At 44.1% G+C, this 13122-nt stretch overlaps 1 protein-coding gene across 1 annotated transcript; it reads left to right on the top strand.

The window, feature by feature from the left end:
• The first annotated feature begins 3195 nt into the window (after positions 1–3195).
• Positions 3196–4090, top strand: LOC147990990 (uncharacterized). The gene is made up of 4 exons (XM_087538480.1): positions 3196–3282; positions 3353–3817; positions 3899–3966; positions 4045–4090. The coding sequence occupies exons 1-4, from the start codon at positions 3196–3198 to the stop codon at positions 4088–4090; spliced, it is 666 nt and encodes a 221-aa protein (XP_087394606.1).
• The last annotated feature ends 9032 nt before the right edge of the window (positions 4091–13122 follow it).

Raw genomic sequence — 13122 nt, 5'->3', positions numbered from 1 at the left:
AAAGTTTTAGAACATCAAAATTATGAAACAATTTCTTTGCTTGTCATTAGGGTTGTGCATGATTTAATACTTTATGTGATGAACATGGAGTATAGCCAGACTATATGATTTTGTAGGGATAACTTTCTTTGGCCATGTTATTTTGAGAAGACATGATTGCTTTGTTAGTATGCTTGAAGTATTATTGTTTTTATGTCAATATTAAACTTTTGTTTTGAATCTTAAGGATCTGAACATTCATGCCACAATAAAAAATTACATGGATAAATAAGTTAGGTAGCATTCCACATCAAAAATTCTGTTTTTATCATTTACCTACTCGAGGACGAGCATGAATTAAGCTTGGGGACGCTTGAAACGTCTCCAACGTATCTATAATTTTTTATTGTACATGTTATTATATTATTTGTTTTGGATGTTTTATATGCATTAATATGCTATTTTATGTTATTTTTGGGACTAAACTATTAACCTAGCGCCCAGTGCCAGTTTCTGTTTTTTCCTTATTTTTGAGTTTCACAGAAAAGGAATATCAAACAGAGTCCAAACGGAATAAAAATTTTGTGATGATTTTTCTTGGATCGGAAGACACATACGGGACTTGGAGTTGAAGTCAGAAGATCCATGAGGCAACGACAAGCCGTAGGGGCGTGCCCTAGGGGGGGCCCTGGCTTATGGTCCCCTCGGAAGTTGTAGTGGACTTAACACAACAGATGTCCTAGCGAAAGGACTTAGTCGTGGAGCCATCGCAACTAGGTTAGCTTGAAGGGGTTAAGCGGGACAAAGGACACATAGAGTTTACCCAGGTTTGGCCCCTCTCGACGAGGTAAAAGCCTACTCCTGCTTTGTGTTGTATTGCTAGGGTTTCGATTACCAGGGAGCGAATACGCTTGCCCTAGCTTTTGATTGTTTGTTACTTGTCCTTAACCCGCTGCCGAGTCGTCCCTTTATATACACAGGTTGATGCCCAGCGGTTTACATAGTCCCAGCCGGCTCATACATAGCGTGTCCGGCTTGATGACTAACTAAACTTGCCTTACAATATAAGTTATACATATGGCGATTCATCCTATTGGGCCTCAAGTCACCTCTGGGTCTTGGGCCGTCAATAGGCTTGCTATGACCTGCCATCTTCATTGATAAGTCGCCAGTGGAATGACCCGGCTCCTCCTGGGTGGGTTATATCCAGTAGTTATATCCCCAACATTAGGCCCCATGTTGATTTGAACTTGTTCACATCAATCTTCAGCACCTTGACCTGCCAAAGTCTTGCATCGTCTGTTTAACAAAATTGTTGTAACCCGCCATGACGTCAGCTCACACAACCTCCTTAAACCGCCATGACGTCATTTCGCATTAATTTCACATGAGGCCCATAATATCTTTAACTGATCCTTATCTTAATGACAATCCCAAAAATCGAGGCATTCATATAGCCACATGATGATTTCGGCCTCCTCGATTCCCGCGCATGCCTTATATCCATCCTCTTATAGGACGGGGGTATTTTTTCTTTCCCCCCTTGCCTCCTCGCCTTCGTCTTCCTCTTGCGTCTTCTCTGCCGCCCGAGCTCCGCTGCCGCGACCTCTGACCACTGCATCAACTCAAGCCACTGCATCAACCTGAACAGACAAGAGAACTCCGGCGCGCCACCGCTGTCCCTCATCGCCCGTAAGTGCTCCTCTCCGTTAACCTCAGATCTGCATTAGGGTTTCCTTTGTTCATCGATGTTCTTCGCTATTCTTCATTTTCTCCTTTATCTCAAGTAGCTTTTGATCTGAATAGGGCATGAACCTTGCGCGGTAGTAGTTTAGCATTCGTTTTTATCATCAGAACACCATCTCTCCATAGAAGATCTCATCGGAGCGCTCAAACTTTTCTGCTACCGCCACCTTAGGTTTAAAATTTATTGCCTTTTTTGCACTGATGTAGATCCAAAATTATAGCTCGAGTCTTTGAAATATGTTTGTCCCTTACTTAGCGAAATTTTCACTGATAAATTTGAAGTACCATAACTGCCACGGCGGCTTATAGCATAAACTGTGGTCCATCATAAACCATTAGACCCTATTTAAGCTGCCATCATACGCTTCATCACTTGTATAACCCAGCAATGTTCTCCGGCTTAACCATGCTTGCTTATTCATCTTCATAACTTTAGTTCTGCTCAATGTACTTTGACTATAGTCAAGCCGGCTTAATAGCATAATCTTAACCCGGTTGGCACCATTAGTCCCCTTTTAAGCCACCAATATGAATATCTATGTACTGCAGTTTTCATCTTTTGGCTTAACACATTGTCCATTTATAGTATTTTAATTTTGACTCATTAGCCCGGTTCATCAGTTTAATCTTAAACTGGCAATATTTCTTTCTTTTAGGCTTTACTCTCAAAATGGGCAAATCTTTCACTTCCTGCACTTGGGTCATTTCCCGGGTCACCGAGGAAGACCTGAACGAATATGTTTAGACTGGCGTCCTAGCCAAAAGAGATGTCATTCATTGGAGGGTCCCAGGCACTGAAACTCCTCCTTAGCCCAAGGATGGTGAATTTGTTGTTTTCACTAACCATATGCTCCGTGGCTTCAGCCCTCCCGGCTCAAAATTCTTTCGTGATGTGCTGCACTTTTTCAAGCTCCATCCACAAGACATTGGACCAAATTCCATTTCAAACATCTGCAACTTCCAAGTATTCTGTGAGGTGTACCTTCAACAGGAACCCACCATAGAACTATTCAAGGAGTTTTATTATTTAAACCGGCAGAACGAATTCACAGACGGGCCCAACCTAGGGTTAGGCGGCATTTCTATACAGCGGCGGAGAGAAGCCACCTTCCTAGATGCTTATCTGCCCAGTCATCCCAAAGACTAGAACCAAACCTGGTTTTATTGCAAAGACACTTCTCTAGAAGGAGAAAATCCTTTGCCGGGTTATCGTTCCAGCCGGCTTAGCAACAAGCATCCTCATCGATACTGCATCAGTGCAGCAGAACGAAAGAAGTACATGCTAGTCTTTTCAAAGATCCGGGCCTTGATGGCCAACAACTTAACTGGAATTGATCTGGTTCGATGTTGGGTCGCCTGGAGAGTCTTGCCTTTAAGCCGCCATCCCGGCTTGATGTATGAATACACTGGCGAGTTGAAATATCCTCAACTCCATTGTCAGATTGAAATGATGACGAAGACATCAATAACATGACCAAATCTCTGTTAAATGAAAGCTTGGAAGATTGTAGTAAAGTAGGACTGGACCCTTTATGCACTCTAAACAAACCACCAGTTGTAAGCCAAGTTCATACTTGAATCATGTTTTCACTTATACTGCCTTTTCATACTCATTCAACTTTTGCAGGCCAATTCACCTTTTTGGACCAAGAAGCTGCAGGATAAACCGGTCAAGAAGACCCGGACAAAGAGCAAAGCCATCAAAAAGCCTGCCAAGAAGAAGACCAGTCCCGCCGAGTTATTTAACTTAGACAATAATGATGATGATGAGTCGGAGGTAGAACTTGATTCCCTTGGCTCATTTTTTGTACATCTTATTGACAATGACCATTATCAGGATGATGCGGAGGCCAGCCGTGCAGATGATGAAGAGGTAATTACTCTTTCCTCCGGTTCAGAACCTCTGCCAACACAGAAAACCCGACAAGCAAGCCGGAAAGTAAGATTTTCTCACCCTTTAGCTTACTTGGACCCCAACTTTCTTTTGAAGAAGCAGCAACATGAAGATCGCCGTACAACCCGGAATAGCAGCGGTGGAGTTTTATCCTCCCGCTTATCGAACACCCCAACACCTCACAAACGTCGACCGGAGGTTTCAAATATTTTTGACTTATCTTATCCAAAGGTGGGTCTTTTTCAACAACCTCTTAACCCGTCTGATTCAGACTATCAGGGAACTTCTCATTCCTCCTCCGGCGACTCAACTGGGACTCAAATCTCGGCCTTCAAAACTGTGCCTAGGTGAGAACATTAAGTCTTATCCACTTTGAATCATGCACTTAATTGTCATATTAACTTTGTCTCATGCTTCCTTTTCAGCGCTATGGCCAAGCCCAGCAAGAAGAAGAAAATTGACATCGGCTGAAGAGCCCAAAAATGTTGATCCGGAGCAACATGCCACAACTGAGACTTTGCACCAAATGTCAGAAGCTGTCATGGACGACCCCTCTCCAGAGGACCACCCCGTCACTCAAGATGCCATGGACGCTGATCCAGAAAATGATAAGCTGCCCAGTCCTCCTCAGTCGGTTCATGAGACTGATGATATAATGATTACTGGGACGGCTTATCAGGCCCCAGGCAACCCCATTGCCCTGTCCAAGCACAACGTCAAGGAGGAGTTCTCTGCTGTTGACAAGGGAAAATGGAAAGTTGACTTGGAAGGCTATGCTCAATTTAGTGCTCAAGAAATTTACTCTGGTTATTTGAACCGCCTTCACACCAGCCGTGACTTTGAAGCCGGCTTGGTCAACCTGATGAAGGAGCGTTTTGAGGTAATCCAACACAATCCTCTTTATAAATATATCTCTATCAGCCACCAAGTCTATAGAATATGATAGAATTGAATATACTGTAGACTATTAAATGGTCATAAAATAGATGAAGATCAAAACTAGTAACCCCCAAGGGCCGACTTAAACTATGAAGTTAAGTCGGGACTTCAATTAGCGGTGATCAACTTTGCATCTGTAGCCCCCAAGGGCTGGTTTAATCAGTATGAATAAACTGGGACTTATCACCATGGCTGAATAAAATCCAAGTATGTAGCCTTTATAAATAGGATCATATCATTTTGCCCGGGCCATCATATAAACTTGTCTTAAAAAGAGCAATAGGCATTAGCCCCCAAGTGCCAAGGAAAATACTTGTATTGTGCTTGGGACTTTAAAAAACAATCATGATCGTAATACCTTCCATGTTGTTCATGTCGCAGGCAGAACTAAATGAGAAGGAATCCCAAGTCAAAGATCTGAAGGCCAATATTCAAACTCAACGATCTGAGACTTCAAAGCCAAATCAGAGCTAAAGACTGCATTCGAAAACATTGAGAACTTGAAACAAAACTTCAGCACTGATAGAACCGGCTGGGAGACCGAGAAGGCGGCTTTATTAAAGAGAGCAGAGGATGCTGAAGTAGCCCTTAAACCGGTAACTGACGAGTTGTCCGGTTTAAAGCATCAGATCAACAGTATGACATCAGCCATCTTCGGTAAGTAGTAAAAATGACTCCCCTTTGCACTAACAGGCATATCATAATCATCAGCCGGTTTATCAATAATTTTACTGATGCAGGCTCCCGAAGCGTCAAGTTGGGCTCATACATGTGCATCAAGCATAAGGCTGTCTATACTCTTGTAGAACAGCTATACACTGGCGCCCAATGGACAATTGCTGCTGCTATTCATAAGAAACATCTGCCGACCCTCATCAAGGAAACATTGGAGAAGTTAATGGTGCTGCCCCAAAGGTTCGATGAGTTAAAGCGAGCATCTGCCAGAGCTGGCACCATGACTGCTTTAAGCTGGGCAAAGGCGTGGCAAGCAGATCTTGATCCAGAAGAGTTAGCCAATGGTTTCCCTAGTGTAAAAGAAGACGGGTCTCCCTTCAGTGCTGATGAATTTGCACAAATAGCAAGGGAAATGCGTCCGTTAGCAAGCAAGCTGTCCGAAGAGACCAATCTACACTACAAAAAAAGACACTTCCGTGATGATATGTGTTTGTCATAGTAGGTCACGTTTTCTATGATGCATGTACATCCATGACAAACTTATGACATAATCAAGATAGTCATACTTGTACTGTCATAGAAGTGTTCCATGACATTACCAAAATTATCATCACGGAAGTGTCCACTTCCATGACGATAAATTGTGCGTCATGGAAGTGCTTTTGTCAAGGGTGACCGACACGTGGCATCCACCGTAATGGGACGCCGTTAAGCTATTGGGTCCGGTTTTGGATCCGATAACCCGCTAACAGCCCGGACCAATGATGATTTTCCATGTGTAAAATTCTCATTGGCCGGAGGAAACACGTGTTGGCTCACCGTTGGGACAAATGTCATCCATTCATTGGACAGGAGGCGCCTATGATACGTCAACATGTGGCACGACCCAACAGAGGCCCATTCTGGTGAAAAGGCCGGCCCGTTTGACTTGGTCAAAAGGTAATGGGCCGGCCCGCAGAAAGCCTGTTAACAACCTGTTCGTATATAGCCCATTTACGGCCTGCTAACTCACGACCCATTATGGCCTATCTGAATTAAGCCCAGTAGCTTCATCTGGGCCTTCCAATATGATTCCAGCCCGTTGTAACTTCCGGCCCATGTATGGCCCATGATGTCTTTCGGCCCATACAAGACCATTTGTAACTCTTGGCCCGTTAACGACCCGTGGTGAATCTGGCCCGCAATGAACAGTGTACCCCTTTATACCCATTAACAACCCATTATTCCATTTGGCCGTTTCCAGCCCGTGTTATCTTTCGGCCTTCTCAGGGCCCATTTATTCTTGGGCTCATTTCCAGCATCCGGTTACTTACGGTTCGTCATTGGCCTTTTCTGCCTGTGGGCCAAATTCAGCCCGCGGTTACAATTGGCCCGTTTGCGACCCGTTACTCCGTTGGGTTGTTTTCATAACGTCATCAAATACGGACGATTAACGACGACCTGTTATTATCGGCCCATGAACAGACGATTCCAAATCTAGCTCGTTTACGGCCCATAATGTGGTCTGTTATTGGCCCATGTTTGGCCTATCGATCATACGACACGTAGAAGGCCCATTGATGCTACGGCCCGTAGAAGGCCCATTGATGCTACAGCTCGTAGAAGGCCCATTGATGCTACGACCCATAGAAGGCCCATTCTTTCTATGACCCTAAGAAGGCCCATTGTTTCTATGGCCCGTAGGAGGCCCATGGTAACTACAATAAATATGTAGCCCATCGTTATTGTTGCCTAGTTAAAAAAAGGTTATTGCGGCCACTAGCAAACCGCAGAAAAAGAACTGCACTGACTACAAGCAAACAAATAAAGAAGACAACAAGGAAATAAATAATCAAGCAACTTACGCTAGGCTATCATGGCTATTACACATATTACATCCACTGGGCATCAAAGTTCGCCACCAGTGCAAATATAGGGAAGAAAGCAGCATATCATATACACTGGTTGTCAAAGTTGGCGACCGGTGCAAATAAACGCCACAACAAAACAAGTCTAGAACTAAAACCACTTCAGAAGAGCTCAAGAAACAATATCCTGGGTACCCATAATGCTGGTAAGATGCTTAGCAAGCTTATTAACTTTCTCTTGTTTGGCGCTTAAATCCTCCAACACTTTCTGTTGCACCAGAAAGTATGCATCTGAATTCTGCAGGGACTTCCTCAGTCCTTCGGCTTCCTGTCGCATAACATCTGATCAATGTATTTCAACTTTAAGTTGAGACTCAAGAAGCCAAACTGATTCAGGCAGCGAGTTCAAAGAGCTGGTGCCAGCAGTAGTAGCCAGTAACTCGAACACTTCATCAAGACAGGACTTTGGGGTTATCTCAATGTCTTCAATATAGTTTTTATCAACTTTCTTGGAGACCAACAGTGATGTCTCACTATCTTGAACCTTGTCTGCATTACTTCCTTTACCATTGCATAACGGGGTACTCTTCTCCAATATTTTATCCACGTTCTAAAAGAGAAACAAACAAACACATCACATGTTTACAATGTAGCATATGAAACTCATTTTGGTAAACCAGTTCAGTAGTAAGGTGGACAGGATAACAACATGAAACAAACATATATCTATGTAGTATGGTCACTGTGTGGTCTATATCATTCTAGTTTATGTTGCCAAATCAAGATAGATACAGTTTGAGTCATATCTATTTAAGACAAAGCAGCATAGACAGAATATAAGTGTGGGAAACTACACAACAATAACAACAGTTGTAATGTGAATGGCATGAGAACATAACTGTTTATTCAATTGAAACTGAAATCAACATAGAGCAAGTTACAACAGCAAACACGTTAAAGAAACATGTTTAAAATATACCTGTTGCACCATTGGAGTTTCAATTGCATCCTTCAATTTGAAATTAGTTGGTATGAGTAAATACAGTGATGCAAGAGCAAAGTAGTATGAACCATAGCTACGGAACCTGACCTGAGAACAATTCTTCTTCTGCTTTAAGCCTTGACTTGGGGTTCGGAGTGGTGGTCCTCGTGCTTTGGGCACTGCAGTTGCCTTACTAACTGCTCGTGTTTGGGTGCTCTGTGGCGGAGACGGTGTTGTATCAACTGGAACTGGGTTACTATCTGCTGGGGTTGGGGTTAGGAGGGGTGTAGCTGGTTCTCTGTCCAACTAGGTAGGGGTACAATCTGCGTGAGTCTGAGTTATGTGTGGTGGGGCTCGTTCTTGGGCAAGTACGACCGTGGTTCTATCTGCATCGACAGGTAACACAATATTTTTTGAAGACCGTGTTTTTACTCCCACAGATACTGCCATCACTCCCTCCAATTGAAATGGCTGATAAACAAGAAAAGTAATTGAATGTACATACATTGTAAGATAGACAGGTGGAATGGATAGTAGGGAAGAAAACAGGGCATGAAATAATTCACATTTATGTTGTCTAACCAAACAGAATAGCAGGACATAATTTCACATATATGATGGCTAATTAAACAGGATAGCATGACACAATTTCAAATGTATGATGGCTACCTAAACAGGCTAGAATGACATAATTCGAAATATGATGACTATGTAAACAGGATGAGATGATATAACTATAATATGTCTTTAGAAAATGGGTTGGCATGCCATAATTCAGATACATGTTGTCTATGTAAACATCTTGGCATGATATAATTCAAATATATGATTTATATACTAAGCAAGTGAGGAGAGGGCAATCGCCTATATGATGTGTCAAGTAAGGAGATGGCATTCAATATTGTGCATATGATGTAAAAACTAAGCATTGCAATACAACATATGCATGATATGAGTAATATAACCCTGCCAAGTTTGAGCATACACCTCAGGGGGATAATAGGACTGGTCATCTGCCTCTAAATCCTCCTCTGAAGAGCTATCTATAACCAGCAAGATATCTGCTTCAGCAGGTAGCATTGTCTGCTCTGAAGACCTTGTTTTCACTCTAGATTTCTCCATCACCAATTCAAATGGCTGATGCACAGGAAGAGCAGTTGAATATACAAACATTGTTGACAAATGCAACGAGAAATACAAAAAAGGACGGCATGATATAATTCACATATATGACGCTTGGCTAAACAACATGGCATTGCATAGTTCACATATATAATGCCTTGCAACAAGATAGCATTGCATAATTCACATATATAATGTCTTGCAACAAGATGGCATCGCATAATTCACATATATGGTAATTAGACACTAAACAGGTGGCATTGACACAAAGCATGTCTAAACTAAGAAAATGACATAGCAATGCAAGATACCATACGCACGATATGAGCAACATAACCCTGCCAAGTTAGAGCATGCACCTCGGGGGGAAATAGGACTGGTCATCTGTCTCTGAACCCTCCTCTGAGGGGCTATCCGTAACCAGCAAGACATGCGCTTTGTCAGATAGCATTGTCTGCTCTGAAGACCTTGTTTCCACTTCAGATTTTTCCATGACCATGCCGAATGGCTGATGCACAAGAAGAGTAATTGAATGTACTAAAATTGTTGACAAATTTAACACGTAATAAAAACATGATGGCATGATATAATTCACATATAAGATGACTGGCTAACCAGTGTGGCATTGCAAAATTCACATATATGATGCCTGGCTAAACAAGATGGCATTGCATGATTCACATATACGATAAAGAAACTAAACAGATGGCATTGACACAAAGCATGTCTAAACTAAGAAGATGACATATTTGATGTATACAGTAAGCAATGCAAGGCACCATATGCATGATATTACCAACATCATCATGCCAAGTTAGAGCGAAGACCTCAGGGGGTAAATAGGAGTGGTCTTCTCCTTCTGAATCCCCCTCAGAACAGTTATCTTCCTCTTGATTACAATCCGAAATGGGTGGAGGGGGCTGCCTTTGCGCCCACCATGGAGCGATGTCTGCATGAAATTTTATTGCCACGCAAGGCTCGTCTCTTTTGCTCTAAAGGTTCAGTTCCATTGTGTACAATAACTGACATGCATAGGAATAAAACATAGTGAGATTATGTAAGTAGTGCATGCACAAATCCAGAGTGATGGTAGCAAACTGTGGATAGACCCAAAACCAATGATAGCAGGAAGATAATAGCTTTAGTTAAAAAATACAGATAGTGGCTCCTTTAATGTTTGTTTGCACCCAACATGAAACTCATAGTAGACACCCGAGATTAACCAGATTGTATATAGATAGTATTGATTGCTGCCCCAATATGTACCCCACAACCATTTAAAAACTCAAGTTTCAACATTAGTTTGGACCTGACTCGGAGTCTAATAGGTGAACACGACGATAAAGTAGCATGTCATCATATTAAGCGATGCATAACGTAAGCAGACACGGAAGAGTGCGACCTCTCTTGCGGACCCGTGTAGTCCTCAAGGTCATCTGCTTAGTTGATGATGGTAATGCAGTTGTCGTGGCTGCCGGTGGTGGGGAAGAAGATCTGAGGCAGTGAAAGACAGTCTGGAGAGCGGATCCCTACTGTGGTGAACCCTTCCATTGTTGGAGCAGCTGAGCTGGGGTGGAACACAGCGCAGCAGGAGCAGGACAAACCACACAAGGTTTTCTTTGACACATATGTGTAACAGAAGTAATTGTGTAAGGGCTTGTTTGAATTTGAGGATTCTAACAATCCAGGGATAGGAAATAGACAGGAATATGATAGGAATGCACGTGCAAAACAGAGAATTTAAAAACATAGGATTTATGCCAATCTGGGTGTTTGATTCACAAGAATTGGAAGACATAGGATGGAAAGAAGCAAGGTGAGATTAAGTCAAACCACAAGAAAATGTACGGTTATAATGCTATTATGCTACTATCTCTTAGTCTTGTGCTTCATGAATAGCAATTTGAAAAGGACAACAAGTGGAAATTAAAATTCCTACGGTTTTTCTTTCAAGGAGACACTAAAGGAACAAATCCTACAGTTTTCCTTTGCTCCATTACTTTGAACCAAATTCATGAATAGTAGTACCATACGAAACTTTCCAATTCCTATGTTTTTCTTCACTTTTCCTTTCAAGCACTGGCGATTCTAGTAGGCAGGTTTGAGCAAGGAAAAGCCTACACTCAAAAAATGTTTTTGTGCTACTTCTATTACTTTGGACCCAGGCCACTGCCCTACTAGCTCAACTCCCAGGCCCATCGAGAAATGCACAACTCAAACACGCATAGATTAATAATGATGGTGTTCCAGAGAGTCCATCACGGATAGCTAAGTTGCCTGGTACCTCACTTCTTGTCATATAGTAGGAGAAACTAATCGTATTTCATGTTACTGTGTGTGCTCAATGGACAATATATATAACATGTAGAGTAAAAAAGAGACCCAACAAGTGTACAACCTCTTTGGCGAAGGCATGTCGATCTCAGCGTGATTGGGTTGGTCGGTGAGGATAATCCGGTTGACTTGGCTGTCGGAGGAGGGGAAGAAGATCTTAGGTATCTGGAGATGGAGCCCAGGGTATTGCTCCGCTATGATGGAGGGTTTCGTCATTGGAGCAGCTCCGGTGAGTTCTATGACGCCGAGGCTGAAGCAGGACAAGAAAGACAACGTTAACCTGAGTGGAATTCTAATATCATCTCCAATAGATGACATAAAATACATAACCACAAAGTGCTGGATGTAAAATACATCAACTGCTCATCTCTGAACTTAACTGTTGAAACTGAATTTAATTGTCGAAACTGAACTTAACTGTCGAAACTGAATTTTTCTGTCGAAACTGAACGCACTAGTAGCAGAAAAGCAGTAGCAGCGCGTGCGAGAGCCGGGGCAGCTGGTCGTGTAGCAGCATCAGGTGAGGCTACCCTGAGCCGGCAGCCACCACCGGCCAAACAGCCGCCCCTGCCGCCCACGGCCGGCGGTGCGCCACCCCGCCCGTCCCGAAACCACTCCCCACCGCCGATCCGTTGCCGCCCCGGCCATCCCTCTAGCCCCCCCCCATGCCGAGCTTTTTCTCCGGCGGTCCCCATGCTACGGCCCCACCACTGCCGGCGACCATCGCCCCCACCCTGAACCCTAAGATAGATACTGGGGTACCTCTCCGGCGAGCCTCCCTCCCCGCTGCGGCTGGTTCTTCCTTAACTCCGGCGAGCCGCCCCCCCTGAAAATTGACTGAGCCGAAAGTTGATTAAGTCAACTGAAGTGTAGCTAAATCGGAGCAGCATCGCAAGCAAGAGCAAGAGCGAGAGCAGCAGCGCGAGCAAGAGCAAGAGCAGACCAAGCAGGGGACCGAGAGCAAGAGCAGAGCAGCAGCGCGAGTGAGAGCTAAAGCAGCAGCAACACCTACTGATGTGGACGTCACCGCTGAGGGAGCGACGCCGTGGAGGAAGTGGCCGGCGATGGTGGGGAACGTCTAGGCAGCTCCTTGGAGGTGGAGGACGGGGTGGCTGAACCGGCGGGATGACGAGATCGACGACGGACCCTCATCCGGTACGGTGGATGAGGGATGTCGAGATGTTGCTGTGGACGACGTCGTCGGGGAAGAGGCTCCGGCTGGGTGGCGGACAGAGGAGGGTGTGGGGCTTCGTGGGTTTTCGTGGCCTCGGTGTACGAATGGGTGGGCGGATGGGATGGGAGTGGGGAACCATGGCTTAGGGACGTGCTTGTCCGAAATGTGGGGTAAGTTACGAAATTACCCCCACCAATTTGAGCTAGGCGGTTCTTTCGGTTCAGGGGTATCACATGCATTTCGCGTTTCGGGATTTCACAGGAGGTGGGAGTTTTCGCGCGCGTTGTAATTCTGGAATAGCAATGCACGGGTTGAGATGGAGGGAGTTGTCGGAGCACAACGAGACAAAGATATATCTTAAATATTTTGGGGTAACAAGGCGTGGGTTGAAGCGGCGGGAGTTTCGCAGCACGATAGACAGAGACGCTAG

Source organism: Triticum urartu, chromosome 1A (assembly GCF_056163025.1).
Source record: "Triticum urartu cultivar PI428250 chromosome 1A, HENAU_Tu73, whole genome shotgun sequence".
NCBI classification, from domain to species: Eukaryota; Viridiplantae; Streptophyta; class Magnoliopsida; order Poales; family Poaceae; genus Triticum; species Triticum urartu.
Note: the sequence above shows the minus strand (reverse complement) of the source record. Positions and strands in the feature narration are given on the sequence as shown.